Source organism: Nycticebus coucang, chromosome 2, assembly GCF_027406575.1.
Source record: "Nycticebus coucang isolate mNycCou1 chromosome 2, mNycCou1.pri, whole genome shotgun sequence".
Lineage (NCBI taxonomy): Eukaryota > Metazoa > Chordata > Mammalia > Primates > Lorisidae > Nycticebus > Nycticebus coucang.
Genome location: NC_069781.1, coordinates 79,038,428 through 79,059,388, shown reverse-complemented (window position 1 = coordinate 79,059,388; position 20,961 = coordinate 79,038,428). Strand labels below are relative to the sequence as shown.

The 20,961-nt window shown below is 41.1% G+C and overlaps 1 protein-coding gene and 1 pseudogene across 2 annotated transcripts in view; one reads left to right on the top strand and one right to left on the bottom strand.

Annotated features, from left to right (window-relative positions):
* Positions 1–20,961, bottom strand: part of PGM5 (phosphoglucomutase 5) — a 187,442-nt gene that overhangs the window by 51,785 nt on the left and 114,696 nt on the right. Inside the window, exons 7-8 of the mRNA XM_053574472.1 lie at positions 20,819–20,934; positions 1,164–1,299 (exon numbers count right to left, since the gene is read on the bottom strand). Of these exons, the coding sequence (XP_053430447.1) occupies positions 1,164–1,299; positions 20,819–20,934 (252 nt within the window). The remainder of the gene's footprint in view (positions 1–1,163; positions 1,300–20,818; positions 20,935–20,961) is intronic.
* On the top strand, positions 7,816–8,987 carry LOC128573941 (lysophosphatidic acid receptor 6-like; annotated as a pseudogene). The gene has a single exon (XR_008376579.1). The product of XR_008376579.1 is annotated as a lysophosphatidic acid receptor 6-like (transcript).

Sequence of the window (20,961 nt, the reverse complement as noted above, 5' to 3'; positions counted from 1 at the left end):
CTACATTTCCCAGAAGGTTGCATTCTCTTTGATTTTAATGAGTACTATCACAGACTTCTTTATTCTCTGATATTTATCTAAGTAAATGACTTCTTGAGGGAAAAAAACAATCACCTTATAAGGGAATTCTAAAGCTCTTTCTGTCCCTTAAGCTTTTGAAATATAAGCGAACATCCAAAGTAGTTCACTATTCACAAACAAAGCAAAAATGAGCGGCAGTCTCTGCTTGTATTACTCTGAGATGACCCAAGGATTCCCTTGCCCCACCCTCAAACTCCCCACAGTTAACAGTTTCCTCCTCGACCCCTAGACCATGCGGTACTAGGGCTCGGTACTAGGTATGTTCACATATCTAATAGGTATCTGTGCATTCAAAATACTCTAACTCTCACTTCAAGAAGTTCTTTCTCACAACAAGAAAGTGATAGGAACCCCCAACCCTAAGCTCCCACCCACTGACCTTTCCTCTTCTTCCTACCCAGGTAACATTCTCCTTTTCTGTGCCTCCTTTGATCAGACAAAAGCTTGAGGCTCATGAACCACATGGACCTCAGTGGATGTCTGTCTACTTTTGCATCTCGGATATTGTTTGCTCATCAGTGAGGAGATAAGACAAAGGCAGGGAAAGGATTACAAAAGCACCCGACTGTCACAGTGTCTATGTCTGCCCCACTTCCTTGGTAAGGATGGGTAGAAAACCAACAAGAAATGCCTCCGGTTTGACTGCACAACTCTCCCAGCCACCACAGTTCACTTCTCAAAGCCTTGCAGTTCAGATTTCCTCTTAGGATGGTTACCCACCATATAGGCGGGTGATGAAAAGATTTCAGAGGGATGTCGCCAAGGAAATTTGTGCTTTCCAGCTTGGTAGCCCCTGATGTCACCCCCAACCACCTATCAGGGGTGACCTGGCTCCAGCCTCTGTCTTCCTCAGATCTTCCTGAAAGATGATTTTTTTTTTTTTTTTTTTTTTTGCAGTTTTGGCCGGGGCTGGGTTTGAACCCACCACCTCCGGCATATGGGGCCAGGGCCCTACACCTTTGAGCCACAGGCACTGCCCAAAGACTATTTCTTTTTAAGGTTGTAGCCCATCGGTTTTAGAAACTACTCCCCTAAGAGTAGTTCCCCAGGGTCCATCCAGGGATTCTTTCCCTTAACCTCACCTGCAATAGTAGTGGCGGCCAAATTTGGCCCAGTGATCTCGGACGATTTCTTCCACACTCTGCTTCCGGGCTGCGATAATGGAGAGCCAGACCAAGACGGCCCAGAGACCATCCTTCTCTCGGAGATGGTCAGAGCCTAAGGGAGAAAGGAAAACTGCTGAGAATTCATTTTCAGGGCCAAAGTAAAAGCTAAATGAGCCAAGAAGACCAGTTAGCAATTGAATGTTGTAATATGTGGAAGTGACTGGATACATTTACTCATTAGGCCAAATATACATCCCATAATACATCTACATTTCTGTGAGTGAAATCCAAATAACATTAAATAACAAAAACTAAAAAAATGGAAATTGTTGAAGGGATCAAAGAGCCAGCTGGCATCATATTAGTCCAGTGATTTCATTCATTTACTTGGCAAATATTCAGTGATGGCTACAATATACCAAGCATCATTCTACATCAGGGATCTAGCAGTGAGAAAGACAGCTCTTTATTCATTAAGTTTGAATTTAAGTAGGTGGAGACAAGCAAAAGAAAAGTAGACAGAACAAGATGTATCGAACAAGGACAAGGGCTTTGAAGAAAATAAAGTGGGTGATGATGTCACAGAGTGTAACAGCAACAAAGGTGGCTTTACTTAAGGTTGAATGCTGGGCCTCCATTCCCAAAAGATAATGTCCACCCAGAACCTGCGAATATGACTTTATTTGGGGAAAGAGTCTTTGTAGGTGTAATCAAACTAGAGATCTGGAGATGAGATTATACCAGTGTCATCTGGATTATCTAGGTGGGCCCTAAATCCAATGACAAGTGTTTTTTTTTTTTTTTTTTGAGACAGAGCCTCAAGCTGTCGCCCTGGGTAGAGTGCTGTGGCATCACAGCTCATAGCAACCTCCAACTCCTTGGCTCGAGCGAGTCTCCTGCCTCCGCCTCCCAAGTAGCTGGGACTACAGGCGCCTGCCACAATGCCCGGCTATTTTTTGGTTGCAGGCATTGTTGTTTGGCGGGCCCAGGCTGGATTCGAACCACCAGCTCAGGTATATGTGGCTGGCGCCGTAGCCGCTTGAGCCACAGGTGCAAACCCAAGGACAAGTGTTCTTATAGGAAGAGGAGAAGACACAGAGGACGAGAACTACAGGGAGCAGCTGTGCGGACAAGGCAGCGTGGAGGTCTACTGTCATAACTACGGGGCATGTGGAGCCACCAGGAGCTGAGTGGGGCAAAGAAGGGCCCTCCCCGGCACAGTTAGTGGAAGAACAGCCCTGCCAACACCTTGGTTTTAGACTTCTGGCCTGCATAGCTAGGAGAGAAAACATTTCTGCTGTTTAAGCCACCCACTTAGTGGTGATAGGTCATGTGGTGACCAATGCGGGTAGTTAGGGCCAGCCCCATGGAGGTGATGACATCTGAGCTCACAGCTGAGGAGGAGTTGGCTGTGCCAAGATCTGAGGATGCAATGTTCCAAGCTGAGGGGCAGCACGTGCGAAGTCCCTGAGGCAGGAATGCACCGACAAGCTGCATGCTCTAGCTCTGTACACAGAGTAAGTCAGAGGCACTTCTCATTGCGTCCTGCCAGTCTCACTGGCGGCTTCCTGGGCAACGGGGAAGCAGAAGAACATGTGGCAGGCCACTGCAGCATCCGTCTATCGCCCAGCTGTATGAGCTCCCTGACATGAATCAGAGAAACATGAATACACTCATCTGTAGAATGTGGACACAGTCACCAATTTCGCAGTATTGTTCTATTGGTTTAAAGAAATTAAGAAGGCAGGCTCTGGAGTCAGATTTGTCAGGTCGAAATCCCGGCGCAGCCGCTTGCTTTTGTTTTCTATACACACCTGTGTGTAGCACAGGAACAACAATCCCCTCTATCAGAATGGAGTGACTACATCTGCCTAGGCGTTTAGAACAGTGCCTGGGACGTCACAAGCTGCTGCTGTTGCTCTTGTTGATAATTCACCTAAAGTACCTGTACGATGCTGATTCTTCAATACACGCTTTAAGAAACTGTTCTCGGTTATTCATGCAATTAACATCCTCTAACTTTAGCAATAGAAATGTCTTAAGACAGCAGTCTGAGTCCAGGGCATGGACCAATCCTTCTCACTACAGGGCAATAAGAATGGACAACAGTCATCCTGGGACTGTGAACCATGGAAAATCAACAAGGCAGACCTGAGGTCGCAATGGATACCTTAGTTAAGCTAAACACTTTTATTAACTTCTGACTGAAGCTATGAGCATTTACTGTACTTGTTACATTTCCAGTGTCAAATATTTCTCAAGGAGGAAAACGTGTAACCCAGAGGGGGCAATCAAAAGAGCAAAGGTTCAAGTTTTTAGTTCTTTGTCTATACGGATCAACAGTCTGCTGATGACTCTGTTAGATGTCTCAGTGTGGGCCCCTCTACACTGAGAGGACTCTGGGCATTAGCACACCGGGAAGTGAGTCCAGTCTTGTCTGGTGAAATCTTCACAGTGCTACAAAAATGGAAGAAGTCTGGAAGACTCTGAGTTAGTTCCATGGCCAAATGCCAAAAGAACAAGTCTAGGAAACCCTGCCCAGTGGGATCATTTCAAAGCCTTTTGTCCTTTTATAGCTGAAAAAAAAAATCACTTTTATTGACTGGCTAGAGAAAAACACCCCTTTGTTCTAAAACATGCACTTTGCATACCTTGGGTCCCCAGCTGGACTACATAACTAGAGATAGAACCATTGGATACTGTTAAGTTTGAGAGATAAGATGTCACAATTTAGTGATAGAGAGACAAGGATTTTTAGCTGGATTAAAAAAAAAAAAAACCTCCACCTCAATCACTTGGAGCCAACTGAACAGTAAATTGTGAGTTGGCTTGGATATGCTTGCCTCTAAATTAAAATGTGCCAAGATTAATAAGAGGCCGACAATCAAGTAAAATTAACTGCGCTCTTTATAGTTCTTAAAGTGTGCAACAGAGACATTAAGGCTATTTCAATTACACAGATGTTTCCACTGGATGATCACAGTGTTCTTTGGAGAGGACTTTGGAACTACAACTCTCCTTTTAAGAACTCCTTAAGGCAAGTGAACTATAATACTTCATCAGTGACAGGTATACTAAACAAGAAATGCCAGAAAACACTGGCATCAGATGGTTTCTCCCATCCAAGTACTAACCAGGCCCAACCCTGCTTAGCTTCCAAGATCAGATGAGGTCGGGCGTGTTCAGGGTGGCATGACTATAGACACATCGGATGATTTCTAAAACGCCACTACAGAGTAAAAACAGAGGGAGAAACATTCATACACTGGATATGGCAGGGCTAACTGAAGTTTAAAAAATGTTCTTGTAAGTCAAAAAGAAAAAGAGGAACCACATGGAAAAACGTGTGACAGGTAATGAGCAAGCAATTTCCAGAGAAAAATACTAATAGTCAATAAACATTTGAACAAATGTTCACTCTCCCTGTGGCCAAGGAGTAGTCCCAACAATGTGGGATACCATTTGGGGCTGTCAACTAGCAAAGGTTGGTTGGGGAAGGAGAAGTTCCAGAACCAGCAAGGTGCCAGTGTAAATGGATACAGCTTGGTAGGGTTATTGGGCAATAATGCTTAATAGTCTTTAAAATATTATTCAGCTTTGGACCCAGCTATTTTATTTCTTAACCATTAGCCAAAAGGATATTCAATGAAGTAGCTAAAAGAATAATGAATTGGAAAAAATATTAATCATTAAATGATAGGGTAATCATAGAAAATCCATACAAAAATCTAATAGTATTTTAATAAATGCAAAAATCACTTTATCAATAAAGAATATTTGGTGTATTTTTGTAGAAAAATATACGTGTGTATGTTTCTATGTGCGTGCACAGGGAAACAAAAGAAGGATCTACATTAAACCATTAATAAGTTTATTTATCTCTGAAGTGGTAGAATTGCAGATACTTTTCCTCTCCTTTCCTTGTAGTATTTCCATAATAAACATGTATTATAAGAGAAAACTCAACTTTTTGTCAATGGTGTGTAGAAATTTACATTTGAAGACATGCCTTTTCCAGAATGTCACACAGGTGGACTCATACAGTGAATAGCCTTTTTAGACTGCCTTCTTTCCCTTAGAATACATTTACACTTCCTTCCTGGCTTTCCATGGCTTGAGAGCTCATGTTTTCTTAGTCTTAGATAACATTCAGCGCAACATTTGAAGCTTGCTTCCTCTAGATTCCTGGCTGATGTACAGCCAGAGCTTGCCACCTGACTCATGATTCCACAGGGAGCATTTACCTATATTCCCAAAGCTCTAAGTACCACTCAATTTGCCTTTCTCCACCCAACCCAGCCCAGAGCCCACTCAGCCTTCTTGAGCATCTTGAGGACTAGTCTTCCCCACCCAGCTACCAAAGCAGGGCTCAGTTCTTCCTTGATTCCAGCAAAAATTGCTACAAAAGAAGGAGGCCTAGTTTTTTCTCATCAGAAATATCACTGTTCTCCCTTCACTCAAATTAAGCTTTGAATTTTCTCACACTTTACTTGAGCTAAGCAGTACAGAAATATTATACATTGCCCCCACAGAAGAAAATGAAAAAAACCAAGAGAACACTCAATCATCTCAAATTATCTTCAAACGAAAATCCTAGTGTGGACAAATCCACTCAATAAAGCATCACACATGTTACTAACAGGGCAAGTTAGTAACACAGCTTGTTAGTATTACAGCTGAAACCCAGATCAGGAAATTTTAAATTTGTCAATTAGGAAAATAGAAGTCAATTTGCACCTGTTGTTGACTTTAATTTGTAACCTAAGTTAGTAATTTTCAACCCTGGACTGCATATTAGAATCACCTAAAGCTGTGGTCCCCCAATTCCCACGGACTAGTACCTGGCCATGGCCTGTTAGGAACTGGGCCATACAGCAAGAGGTGCGAGAGAGGTATGAGAGCAAGCGAAGCGCCATCTGTTTTTCCGTCTGATGCTCCCCATCGCTGGTACCAGCACCTGAGCTCTGCCTCCTGTCAGATCAGTGGTGGCATTAGATTCTCATAGAAGCACGGACCCTAAACTGTGCACTTGAGCCATGTAGGTTGTGTGCTCTTGGTGAGAGTCTAATGCCCGATTATCTGAGGTGGTGATACTAGCGCTCGGGAGCAATTGCAAATACAGGGTCTCATTAGCAAAGAGGTTTAACTGCACAAAGCCATAATAAATCTATTGCTTGCAGACTCATCCCAAAACCATCCCCCTTCCCGGTCCACGGAAATATTGTCTTCCATGAAACCTGGTGCCAAAAAGGTTGGAGACTACTGATCTAAAGGACTTTCACAAAATACCGGGGCTGGGGCCCCACCCCGGGCCAACAAAATCAGAATTTTTTTTAGCAATGGTGCCTAGGCATTGGCATCTCTCTTCCCTTTCTCCCTTCCTTCCCCTTCCCTCTTTCGTCTTGGGGTGATTCTCACAATGGAGAGCCACTGATTTAGGAGAAGGTTCTCCACATTCTAATGTCTGGAGCAAAGTGTGCAGGGGTAGTGAGGTAGGCCGCTTCTTCTTTTGGCTTGAATGTGGTGCTAAGGCAGTGGTTCTCAACTTCCTAATGCCTCCGAATGCCACGACCCTTTTAATACAGTTCCTCATGTTGTGGTGACCCCCAACCATACAATTATTTTCGTTGCTACTTCATAACTGTAATTTTGCTACTATTATGAATCGTAATGTAAATACCTGATATGCAGGATGTATTTTCATTGTTACAAAGGGGTCGCGACCTACAGGTTGAGAACCACTGTGCTAAGGGAAAATGGCCATTGGACGCTAGTTCAGTGGATGCCTTGCTCATGCGGGTGGTTCCCACTGGAGACAGCTTCAACCTCATGGCTTCTCCCTGCCCTTTTCATCTGGAAACTGAAGACTTTGCCAACTTGGCAAAGTCCCCGGGAATTTTCCAGCTTTAAGACTTAGAGCCTGACTTCCCAGGAAACTTTTCAGTCCCAGGCAAACCAGGATGGTTGGTCATCCAGTAAGAAAGGCCACTCACTCGAAGGGTTCACAGTGACGTTAGGAGCTGTGCACCTTCAGCAGAAGCCTCTGCCGTGCATTTCCTGGAGCCAGTAATGACAGTGACATGTGTAGACGTTACTTTTGAAGCAGAATTACAAGCAGGATAAAGTCCATCCTGAGGAGACTAGGAGCAAGGCAGCAGGCACCGGGTTCGGCTATTTCATACATCTATTATCTAATTTCACAGTTTGATAGCCCTTTTGCACAGATGAGAGATTGAGATTAGGTCATCTGTGTGAGGTCACACAGATACCAAATGGTAAAAATGGATTTGCACCTGTGCAGTTTGGCACCGCAGCCCTTGATCTCACCTGCTACCTCTATTGCCCCATAGCGGGGCTCAGGAGCTGCAAGAAAGCAGGTAAAGTGTTCCCCAGGGTTAGAGCTGAGGCAGGCTTCCTAAAGATTTGTTTGGTGAACTTGCACCTCTCTTCATTCTCACACTGGACATCTCAGGGGAAGATGTAAAATGTCCCTTTATTTCTCCTATCAGTTTACCTTTTTTGTTTTCAAATGGTTTTCATTAACTTACAATGAAATTCTTCCCAACTGCTTTTCAGCTACTGAAGACAAGGATTTGTCTCTTAAAATGTTATTAAATAGTACGAGTGCATGTTCAGCATGGTGTTTGTACTTGGGTTAATATCAAACTGTGTGGCCATATACATTTTCATCTGCACCCTCAAAGTACGAAATGAAACTACAACGTACAAGATTAACTTATGGCAATGTCAGACTTGCTTTTTGTTTTTACTTTACCCTTTAGGATTTTTTACTTTACAACATGGGATTAGCCATTTGGAGATTTACTTTGTAAAATTTCTGTGATGCTGTTTTATACCAACATGGATGGAAGCATTCTGTTCTTAACCTGTATTAGTGTAGATCGATTTCCGGCCATTGTCTACCCATTTAAGTCAAAGACTCTAAGAACCAAAAGAAATGCAAAGAGGGTTTGCATTGCTGTGTGGTTAACTGTAATGGGAGGAAGTGCCCCAGCAGTTTTTTTTTCAGTCTACCCACTCTCGGGGTAACAATACCTCAGAAGCCTGCTTTGAAAATTTCCCACAAGCCACATGGAAAACGTATCTCTCAAGGATTGTAATTTTCATCGAAATAGTAGGGTTTTTTATTCCTTAAATTTTAAACGTAACTTGTTCTAGTATGGTGCTAAGAACTTTAAATAAGCCAGTTACATTAAGTAGAAGCAAAATAAACAAAACTAAGGTTTTAAAAATGATTTTTGTTCATCTGGTCATATTCTGTTTCTGTTTTGTACCTTACAACATTAACCTTATTTTATACTCTCTTATGAGAACACAAACATTTGTTAATTGCTCAGTAGTGGTGGCTGTAAGGACAATGTATCCAATCATCTCTGTATTGCTGTTTTGAACTGTTGTTTTGACCCTACAGTTTACTACTTTACATCGGATATAATTCAGAATTCAATAAAAATGAAAAGCTGGTCTGTTAGGAGAAATGACTCCAGATTCTCTGAAGTTCAAAGCACAGAGAATTTTATTCAACACAACCTACAGACCTTAAAAAGTAAGATATTTGACAATGAATCTACAATATAAGCTGCCTGAAATAAGACAACAGGGACTTCACTGGGACAGAACTTTAAAGTTCCTTCCAACTTTGGGGAGTGTTTTCTTGGACAAGCTATTTCCCCACTTCCAAAAGAAAATTAACACATGGACATTTTAAAGTTTTTAGTATAAAGAAGATTTGTATTCAATGTAAGCATTAAAATATATTCTATTATTGTATACATTTCAAAAAACAAAAAGTTATTAAATAGAGTTAGGTGGTAAAATGTGGATCATTCCTTTCAGATGAATCTGTGATTGGGAATCACAATAATAGAATTGTGATGGAGAAACAGATACAGATTTTTAAAATTTCTCAAACCACTTCTTTAATATGTGGCAAAACCCCCAAGGCTCACTGAAAAAAAAAAAAAAAGTCCTCTTCTATGCTTAAAATACCATGGGTACCATTCAGCCATAAAAGGAGACTTTACATGTTTTGTAGTAACCTGCATGGAGCTGAAATAGGTTCTTCTTAGTAAAGTAGAACAAGAAAGGAAAAGCAAATATGCAATGTGCTCAATACTAAGATCAAGTCAGTAGACAGTCTAATACCCACATAAGAGAAAAACTCAATTCACAACTGAAACTCAGATCAAGAAATTCTAAATTTGTCAATTAGGAAAATATAATTGGGGGCATGAGGGAAGGGAAAGGGGGGGTTGAGATCAGTGTGCTCCCACTTACCGGGCACAACGTAAGGGTACATGGCATACCTCCTGGGTGCGGCACACAATGACAACAGGGTAACATATGCAAACATTGTAACCTAGTTGTCTGTACCCTCACATTAAACTGAAATAAAGAAAAAAAAGAACTGCTCTTAAATATAGCAAAGGTTCATCGATTGGAGAATAAAGGTTTCCTGCATAGAAGCCAGTCAGAGGCAGGGGTGAGCTCAGAGAGGTCAGGCAGCAGCAATGGATACGGGTAGCTCATCCTGTGCTGTGGGCACCACGCTCCTGGACAAGAATGCTATGTAACAACACATGCAATAAGAAAAATTAGAATAATGGTAATAGTGTTTCACACCAGGCTAATATCCCGGCCAAGACAACACCTTGTAAGCTTCATGAAGGAGAAGGGCCTGTGGCCAATGTCACTCCTTATGACTATCCCAGGCCTGGCTTGTAGGAGGTCAGCAGGAGATGTTCACTGAATGAATCAGTAGCATGTAGTTTGATATAATTCAGATTCACTCCTCACTAAAAGTAGCTAGCTAGAAGCAACCTGAAATATTGTGAGGGAAAAACCTGCAGATCATCCCATCAAACAGACTCATCACACAAATGAGGGAATCAAGGCACAGAGAAGTTAAGCTATTTGTCTAAAGCAGTTCAGCGACACTGAGTGTCAAAATTGGACAGGGCTTTTTGACTTCGGGGGCTGTGCCATGTACATGACACTATGCTCCCAAGTCCCCTGGCGTCTGCTTCACCTCCATCCAAAAGAATAATGAGGTACAGGAAATGACTCACCCATCTGTACAATCTCAAACACAGACAGCAGATACCATGAAGCCAGCAAGGCGGGGTTTGAATCTTGGCTCAGCCAATGCAACCTTGGTCAGTGACTTCACTTTCCTCCCTAAACCTCAACAATTCCATCTATAAAACGGGTATCATCATGGTCCCTACCTCGTCTCAATGTGGGGACAACTTGGTGAAATAAAGTCTAGGAGGTGCTAAGCCTTGTGTTTACCACTGAGTAGGTGCTCAATAAATAAAACATATTGGCACCATTTTAGCAGCACATGCCCCACCAGGAGTGTCCAACCTTTTTCCTTTTCTGCTATACATGAGAAAAATAAAGGTTGCCTTGGGCTGCACATTAGATACACTAACACCACATAATGAACAAAAACCAAAAAGGTCTGTGCACACTTTTTGTGGTATCTGAAAACATAGGTAAGTAAAACAGTCCTCCAATAAACTGCATGCAGCCCAGGGGCCATAGGTTGGACACTCCTGACCCTAGACAACAAGCTGCCCATCACAGAGGAGGGAATATTAACAACACACCAGGGCCAGCCTGCTGACCGGCTGTCCTTACCTGAGCATACCAGCATAGAAAGTTAAGGACAATGGGACCTCCAAACTCACACATGTCATCCTGTTCCTTTGTCACTAAGGCTGATAGGGACGACAAAGCTCTAAGAATCATTTCTGGAGATATCTTACACTGAACCAGACATCTCTCCCCTGGGTGTAAGGTTGAAGACCTGTCACTCTATAGTGATTGTCATCTGTTCTTAATGGGGCCACCTATTAACTAGTAATCTCCTAGAGTTTGGGAAGCCTCCGAGCACAATTTTTGGGACTGCATCTAAATCCCAAGGGATAGGTCTCCTTGTTAAAAGTCCCTTAACTGATGCTGTGAAAAGAAACCCTTCTCCATGATCATATTGATGTACACAGCTATGATTTAATAAAAAAAAAAAAGAAAGAAAAAAAACCCTTCTGTTTGGAAGTCTTCAACCTAGGACCAAGGGCCATGCCCTCCCAGGACTCCCGTCCCAGGTATGTGTGCCCACAGACTCAGAAGCTGCATTGCTTTCTTTCTGCTCCACACTGAGGTATCACTCGATACTCCCTCTTGCCATTTGTCATTGGCTTGGAGGATTAATTGAAGGGTCAATGGAACTGGGATCATGGACACCCAAAGGAAAGGATCATAGGTGATGAAAACAGCCTTCCCACTTTAGGTGAGAACTTTGTTTCCTAGCACAGGGATTTATAGTTTGCAGAGGGCCCAGAAGGGAGTTTCGATTTTCGGACTTTACAAGGAGGCTCATGGGGATGTCAGTCACAGCACGTCTGCTCTGGCCTGGCCGAGACTGGATTGCACATGTGTGCACAGCCTGTCTCAAATAGCCCCACAGAGGAACTGTTCTCCTCATGCTGACAGTGCTGTCCTCATGTCCTCCTCACCCCTTATTTGCAGCCCAGTCAAAATTACACAGCCTGGCCACAAGTGGGAAAGAAAAGAAATGCAGTCGAACCACAACTGTCTAAAATCCACACATACACCTTCACATTTGCTCCCACAGTCCCATTACTAGGTATCTCCCCCAAAGAAAGAGTCATTTCACTACAAAGACATTTGCAGTCCATCGTTTATAGCAGCTCAATTCACAATCGCAAAGATATGGAGACAACCCAGTGCCCTTCCACCCATGAATGGATTAGTAACGTGTGGAACACGCATACCATACCATACCATGCAGCTAAAGATGGAGATTTTGTATCTTTTGTAACAACCTAGAGAGATTTAGAGAACATTTTACAAAGTACCACAAGAATGGAAAAGCAAGCATCACTTGTACTCAATTCTAAATTGAAACTAGTAGATTAACAACTACAGGCCCACATGAGAGAAAAACTCAATTACATTCAAGAAGGGGGGTGGGCAGTAAGTTCCCAGCCCAGGGGTACAATGCAGGGGTTAGGGTGAAGGACACAACGATTACTCAGACTTTCTCTTACAAATGCAAACCATAGAACCTAATTGTGTGCACCTTCACCTTAACCTGAAGTAAGAAAAAGTCACAGATACAGGGTATGGGCCTCTTTCTCTGTTCCAGAGACTGGGCAGAAGTGAAAACATCCGAATGTAGAGTTAGGGACCATCTAGATAGGGAATGGACTAAAGTTTTCTTTTATTTTACCTTTGACAAAGTATAAAATGGTAAATAATTTTATAAATAAGAGACGACTAAACCCTTTCAATATTTATACACAAGCACTACTGTGAGCTCAATTTTGAGATTTACATAGTTCATATGTGACATACAAAGGAAGGAAGAAGCACGGCCCCGAAAGTGTTATAAACCGAACAACTATCTGGAGAAATAAAATGTTCATTTACAAAGTAACTGGAGAACAAGTCCATATAAGTCATGAGACAATAGAGTATAGAATGACTATGATAAAGGCAACAAAAAATTAGTATAATACAGAAGATTCCTAATGCTGCACTGTAGCCCACTATCCAACATGGCTATTTCTATGTTATTATTGTCCATAACCACAGACAAAGGAAACGAGTTAAACAACAAATCACAAATAGTTTAAAATTCTGTTCATTAACAATGGTTTGGGGAAGGGAGAGCTTCCTAGAAGCACTTTAGCTATTAATTTGTGCCCATAACTAACTACATCATAATTAAAAATATCAAATATATATAGATATCAATATCAAAAATATAAACTTATTTTAAAATTGTACAGTATTGTGACTTTACTGTAATTCATAATACTCCTTCCTATCCCCTTCTAACTGAGCTATATTTATTGTTATGAACCTACCACTCTTGGGATACCCAAATGCCTAGATCTTTAGAAATACATCCACCACTTACGAGTGATAACAATATGACTAACAATGTAAAGAAGAAAGGCTGATGTGAAAATCCTTTGTTCCTTCCTTGCTTCCATTCAGCTACCTTCCATTCATTCCTTCCAGCCATCTTCCTTTCTTTCATTCACCTTCTACCCTTCCGTCCACCTTACAAACATTTACTCAGGGCCTACGATAATATCCAAGAAATAGAGCCAAACAGGACAGACAGGGTCCCTGTCCTCAGGGCATTTACAGTATCTGCATGGAATTCAGCATGAAATCAGGAGCACAGCAAACCTCCAAAGACTAGAAAAATACTCAAGACTTGCTGTAACATGGAATACACATACACATACTCTAGGCTGCTGCTTCGTGTGCTAGAAACTGTTAATAGCCAACTTCAAGAGCACTATACTTCAGAGTTCACGGTGGAAAAAGCTGGTGTGACAATTATGGTGTGACAGGTCATGTTAATGCCAGAAGATCTGGATGCAATTCCAAATTTCCAGAAAAGGATGGGTACATACAAAAGGTTTTGAAATGCCTTGGCACACACTAATACTCATTAAAAAGAAACACTATTATTGTGAAAAACTCAATACAGAGTTTTGGAAACAAACATTGTATTGCCTGATTTTAGTTGACAAATTGTACAGTGATTGACACTATTTTTTTAAAAATACACAATGAAAGTAACAGTACTACTGACGATGGTAGTCAAGCTTGGAGATCTTCCAGGTCTTCACAAAGAGAACAGTTTTCCAGTGTTCCCTTTAAAGGGACAAAGGAATAATTCCTATTCTCTGAAAATGGTATGGCCATGATGGAAACCAGTAAAACATTTTCAACAAATGCCTCCCCCCATATTTCAAGCTTTTTGGTTTTCGGTATCTCAGTTTAAGTACTTTAGCACATCTTCTTTGTGTATGGGAACAAGCCCACAGTCCTTTAAATCTGGAACCTCAGAGAAGTGGCCAGAGTGCCACTCTCTGAGATAATAAATCCTCTATTTAAATCTGAGGATTTACAAAACATTCTCCTTTCCCATGTAAAGCAGTTTTCTGAGACCTCTTCCCAGAAAGAGGGTGAATACCTGGTCCTGGCACAAAAGAGGACTAACCTGGCTTCTTAAATGACCTTGGTTCTTTAATGGAGCAATAAATGCAGGTTTCCTATCACCCAAGACCTCAAGCTTTCCATAGGAAAGAAGCCTGAACACTGATCTTGCCACCAACTTGTCACTTTGGCAAGTTCTAGGAGTTCAAGATGCCAGAAAGGGATGTTTTCACTCAGGATACATCTTTCTCCTTTTGGATCTAGCCCTGGCAAAGGCTTGGCATTCTTGAGCCTGAGGCAGAGCCTTGTTTTCAAGCCTTTTTGGCAGTAGACTGCACGTTCCTGGTTGGTACACAGCTTCATGCCCCAGGGATGCTAGAAAAGGCTTCACTGGAGAAAGCTTGGACACGTTTAGAAGCTTCTCCCCAGTCTCAGGGCATGAACCTTTCCCTCTCTCCATTTCTCCTCCCATAATTAGCTCATTCAGTCCTGAAAACCATAACCTAAGATAAAAGCTTCAGTGATCAGCTGATGTTAACAAGCTGGAAAAGAGGGTTAGAGAGGCCATGTGACTTGTCCATAAGTAGCAAGCAAAAGATCTTGAAGGCGGGTCATCAACCTTACGTTCCTGTGCTTCTGCCCTGCCCAGATGCAACCTGGTGTGGCACCTCAGGCACATTCTTACTACTAATTCTCATGAAAAGCAAAAAGACGGGTTTTTACTTAAGCAATGTTTCCTATTCCTAGCTGCACATCAGAATTATTTGAGGATACTAACTTAAAATCATTTGCTAAGGATTCCAAGTGGGGGTGAGACGGAAAATCTGCGTATTTAACAAACTTCCCTCTGATTCTGACACAGCTCAGTCATTCTCCAGGAGCTGGTAGTAAGGAAGCCCAGTGCAAGGACAGAATGAAGCCACTTTCTCCTTCCAAGACTGAGCGGTCCAGTGGCTCCAGGCTTTCCAGGGGTCCTTGACTGCTAACTGCATGAAACATTGAATTAGTTACTGTTTTCATAGAAAAGACTGATCAGCCCAGTGGAAAGCAGCTTACACTGTAGGGCAGGAGACCTGTCTTTTATTAATAGTTCCGCCGTAATTTAATTCAAGTGGAGACCTTTTCCAGGCCCTGGGGACCTGGGCAAGTCTCTCAACTATTTCTTAGGTTCACAAGCTTCAGCTGTCAAACCAGGCTGACGTCACTTTACCTTGCAGAATGGTAGAGGAAGCAAAACTTTAAAGCCCTATACATTGAAAAAGCTCATGTGCTTCTTGAAAAGAATATGATAGAAACTATAAACGCAAGAGACTTTTAAAATGTCCTTCCAGCCAGACGCAGTGGCTCGTGCTTATAATCCTAGCACTCCGGGAGGCCAAGGCAGGTGACTTACCTGAGCTCAGGAGTTCCAGACCAGCCTGAGCAATAGCAAGACCCTGTCTCTAAAAATAGCCGGGTGTCACAGCAGGCATTTGTAGTCCCAGCTACATGGGAGGCTGAAGCAAGCGGATCACTCGTGCCAAAGATTTTGATGTTGCTGTGAGCACGGGGCACTCTACCAAGGGTGACAAAGTGAAACTATCTCAAAAAAAAAGAAAAAGTCCTTCCAGTCCAGCCTACCTGTCACGATCAACCAGCTGTTTGAAGGCAAAGCTTGCTGAAAAGTGTCTGCAAGCTGAACTCCCCCCTGTACAGAATGTGACATCTTATTTCTGGTTGAGTCAACTCCCACTGGCTAAGCTACACAGGCAAAGGCTGTAGAAATTGGCCCTCCCTCCCCTGCATCTCCTGTACTGCTTTGATACCCTCTCCTCTGCCTGCCTTGTATCTCAGAAGTTAACAGATACAGCTCATGGCCTAATCTGGACTTAGGCCTACTTTTTGTATTCAACTTTTTATTGGAACGCAGTGATGCTCACTTGTTTATGTATTTGTGCTACAGTGACAGAGTAATTGTGACACAGATCAAATGTGGCCTTTTGACTCCAAAAGCCTAAAATACTTACTATCTGGTTCATCATGAAAAAGGTTTGCTGATTTCTGCTATAGACCACTACTTTTTAGACTTCTTTGACTATGACCTACAATAAATACATTTTGTCTTGAAACCTACTTTACATACATGCACATGTGGGTATTTATACACAGATACAAAATTTCCAAAATAATATCTTGACTAAATGCAATGTACTCAAAGAGTTTCTATAATATTTTTTAAAGCTGTTTGTGATATTATATAGGGTGGACATAAAGTTCATGTGCAATTAACTATGTTAAACTATTTTTAATTGCACAAGAACTTTAAGTCCTGTATTAATCTCATGACCCCAAATGAGTCTTGGTCCATATTGGGAAAAACACTGCTCTAGAAAAATCTGAACAATTGGCTCTTGACAACCCTGACCTTCCACCTCTATTCCACACTTGACATTGTTTTCTTCCTCTGGGAAGGCCTTACTCTTTCATCTCTGTGTATACAAATCCTACCATCTTACCTTCTATCTCTTTCATGAAGTCTGCTTACATCCCCAGTCCATAAAGCACTTTCTCCCTTTCTCATCTTCCCCAGCATATTTTCCACTCCTCCACTGCAGCACCTTAAAGTTTCTGCTTTCTAAACCAGCTCTCTGTGTATCTTTTTGATTATGTCCCCTAAAGAACTCAGAGGTTCTTAAAGGGATAGCCTTAAGCATTTTGTGTTCTATATACCATCCAATACAGTGCCTTGTAAACTAAATGTTTATTAATTCAAAGTAGGCAAATATTACCGTGTAGTAACATGGTTTACACATGTAACATTTATCCCTTTTACTAAAGAGACTAAAAGTATATATGTTGTTAGCACTCAGTTATGTCCCTGTGGAAACAGAGAGGAAGGGCTAACCTGGACTCACCAGTTTCCATTCCTGTTGTTACACTTGCTTTATTTTACTAACTAGTAGGCAGAATTATTACATATGATACATCTACTTTTTTGAATAATGCTCACTGGTTTAAGCACACAGAATACCAAAGAGAAAGGAAATCAGTATTTGTCATGCCTCAGCTGAAAAGGATATGGCAATTTTGGCTGTCCCAAGCGGAGCTCCATCTATACACTCTGAGTTCAGACAACAGTACTTGAGAGAGTTTGATATGGTCTCTTTTTGGGCAAGGAAACAAAGATAGATGCTGTCCTTCTTGGTCTGTTAATGCTAATGCTGCTAGTAGTCCAATTGATTTGAGTAAGAGGAGAAAATACACCAGGAAAAAAATTCCTTCATGACCCAACATGACCTGAAACATTGTAACTGTCAATAGTGATTTCACTACAATTTATATAGGCACGACCAAGTAGGTCTTAGTCTCAGAAACCCAACAATCTGACATAAGAAACTCAATTGTGATAATTTATTATGGTCACATAACAAAATTAAAAAACAAGTAGATCACTGGATCCTGATAGGGATCCAGCAGTCTTTCTAATCTGACTCTAAGTAAACGGGAATAGAAATATTCATCTACACAAACATGATAAAGATTTCACCAATATTCTAAAGCAATGTTAGAAATTGATGGTAAATAACTAAACCCATTTCTATTAAAATTATGAGCTATTTAATATTAGAAGATAGTGATACAATAAGAATATTAGAAAACATACAACAAATCTTTTAGTCATAGATTATATGACTGTATACAAAAAGAAAAAGAAATAGCCCCAAGAGAATGTAGAGTTTTTGAAAAAGAAAATACTGTAATTAATAGTAGAATGTGCTAAGGGGGTTGTAAACCAGAGAAAAAGTATATGAATCAAGTTTCTCCTCATATAACACTAAACAAATTAGGAAGGAAAATAAGGAAAGCAGCATCAGAATAAAAGCAAGTCAAAGCTCTACAGGACACACAAGCCAGTTTCTTCAATGAAGGAATAATAAGGGTAAAATGAGGAAGAAAGAAGTGCTGATTAAAAGAGACTTAAAAGACTTCCTGACTAATTACAATGTAAGCTCTTTTAGAGCCAATGAGAACAAACTGTTAATGAGGGAAGGGGAAGAGGATAAGGAAACTTACTTAAAAATTACTTTGAAGTTGCACTGTATACTTCTGTTTAAGATATGAAAATGCAAGAGAAACCCATTCCCCTCCTAACAATGAAAAAAGTTTTTGCAAAATAATAACTTTTCTTGACCCGAGAAATCTTGAGATGACCAAGCAATAAAGTAAATTCCAAGGCATTGACAAACCACTGGAAGAAGAGACAGGTCACAAGAACGATCTCACCTTTGTAAAGCACAGGAGAAAAAGGAAGCTGCCAGACAAATAGAAATAAGAAGAAAAAGTTCTTAAAGGGCAACTATAGTCTATCATGTTAGTTTAAAATCACTTGGAGTCCCAAATACAAGGGACTCCATGTTCTCTCCCACAGACCACCACCAGAAATCGGGAATGGGGAGGGAGACTTGGTGGTGGAGGTGGGCAGGAGGTGCCAGGCAGCTGTCCACGTCCCCAGATCCTCTCTCACATGACACAAAAGCTTTAGTCTCCCAGGTATATTGACTGAAAATTATCTCATCCCGGAGGCCCAGGCAAAGATCTATCACCACTGAAAAAGGGGCAAAAGTAAAAAAACCCTTATCCCTGGGGAGAGGGTAGGAAATCTTCTTGGGCTCAGAATCCTACACCAATATTAGGCAGAGGTCACTGTCACTGCAGGGTCTCAAGAGCCCAGTAATGTTGTGTCATAGCCATGTGGTAACTGCTGAAAGCTGAGCATGAAACAAGAACACTTAAAAAAAAAACCTCTCAAGCGGTGCCTGTGGCTCAAAGGAGTAGGGCGCCGGCCCCATATGCTGGAGGTGGCGGGTTCAAACCAGCCCCGGCCAAAAACTGCCAAAAAAAAAAAAAAAAAAAAAAAACCTCTCCAGCACTCCATCCCCAGTTTCAGTACATCATAAAAATATCCCTCTGCTGGAGGACTTTGAAGCCTATGGTCCACTGAAGGTTATAACAGAAACAGTAAAACCCAAATCCAGCTAAACTCCTGACCAGATGAACTTAACCTTCTATGCTAATGGCTCCAAAGAAAAGATGTGGCCATTTCTGGGCATAAATACTATTTATCTGAATATCTACTGTTTTTATCCATGTACTGTGCAGCTTTCAATAAAAAGAATTACAAGATCCACAAAAAGCAAGAAAAAGAAAACAACTGTCCAAAGATGAAGGAATCAGCAGAACCAGAGTCAGAGATGAACCAGATAGTAGAACCAACGGAGTTTTAAATAGCCGCATTTAATATGCTGAATGTGCTAATGAAAAAGATAAACAAGACTCATAAACAGACAGGGCATTTCATCAGAGAGATGAAAACTACAAAAAAGAGCCAAAGATAAATGCTAGAAATAAAAAACACACTATCAGAGAAGAAAAATTCCTTCAACAAGCTCATCAGCAGATTGGACATAGCTAAGGAAAGGACATACTAAGTGAACTTAAATATATTCCAATAGTTATTATCTAACCTGAAACACAGAAAGAAAAAAAAAATGAAACTAATCAGAAGAATGAACATCAGAGCTCTGAGGCACCATTTATGGTCACAAATTATCTCACATGTGTCATTCAAGTCTCAGAAAAAGAAGACTCAGAAAATGGGGAAGGAAAAATATTTGAACAGATGATGGCTGAGTGTTTTCTGAAATTAATAAACAAACAACAGAGCCAAGAATCCCAGAGAACCCCAAGCAGGGTCAAACACACACTCACACATAGACATACAATGAAACTAAAGATTAAAAAAAAAAAAAAAAAGAAGGAAACCAAAGGTAGGGGATTAAAGGGGACAAGGTGTGTGATATATTTATTCCTCTGTATTTAAAGTAAGAAATACATCAGATTTCTTGGAAACTATGTAAGCCAGAAGACAACAGGGTGACACATTTAAAATGCTGGAAAAAGAAACAATTTTTAATGTTTTCAGTATGATAATGGTACTGTTATATATTTTTCCTGGCCCTTATATTTAAAAATGCACATTGAAATATTTATGGCTAAAATAATAAGCTACATGGGGTTGCTTCATAATAATCAGGAAGGAGGCTCGTTCTATGGATGAGGGGAGGGGTGAAGGAAGATTGACCATGAGTTGATGATGGTTGAAACTGCTTGAGAGGTTCATGGGGATTCAATATGATATTCTCTCTATTCTTTTTATTTTTTTTTATTAAATCATAGCTGTGTACATTAATGTGATCATGGGGCACCATACACTGGTTTTATAGACCGTTTGACACATTTTCATCACACTGGTTAACATAGCCTTCCTGGCATTTTCTTAGTTATTGTGTTAAGACATTTATATTCTACATTTATATTCTCTCTATTCTTATGCATTTTTAGAAATTCCCATAATAGAAAATTTTTTTAAGAAAAAATTCTTTAAAGAAGAAGAAACAAACTGGGCAAAAGAGGTAAGTATGGCCTAGCACACACTCTACTGGGCTTCTCGAATTTTTTATTTTTTGCATCTCATTATTTCTTCCTCTCTAGCCTTTCATTCACAGAAAGTTCACCTGTCTCCAGACTGGAGTCACAGAGGCTGCAGCCACCCTCCCCAGGAGTGTCAACCCTACCAAGCCTACCCGTGCCAAAGCTCTCCTCTCCACACAGGGAGCACCGCCCTGAGTCCATCAGATTTGAGAAGAATCTCCACCCAGCCGGGGTCTCATATACAGGGATCTTCATTGATTTGGCCACTCTGAAAAATGAAATTTGAGACAATAAT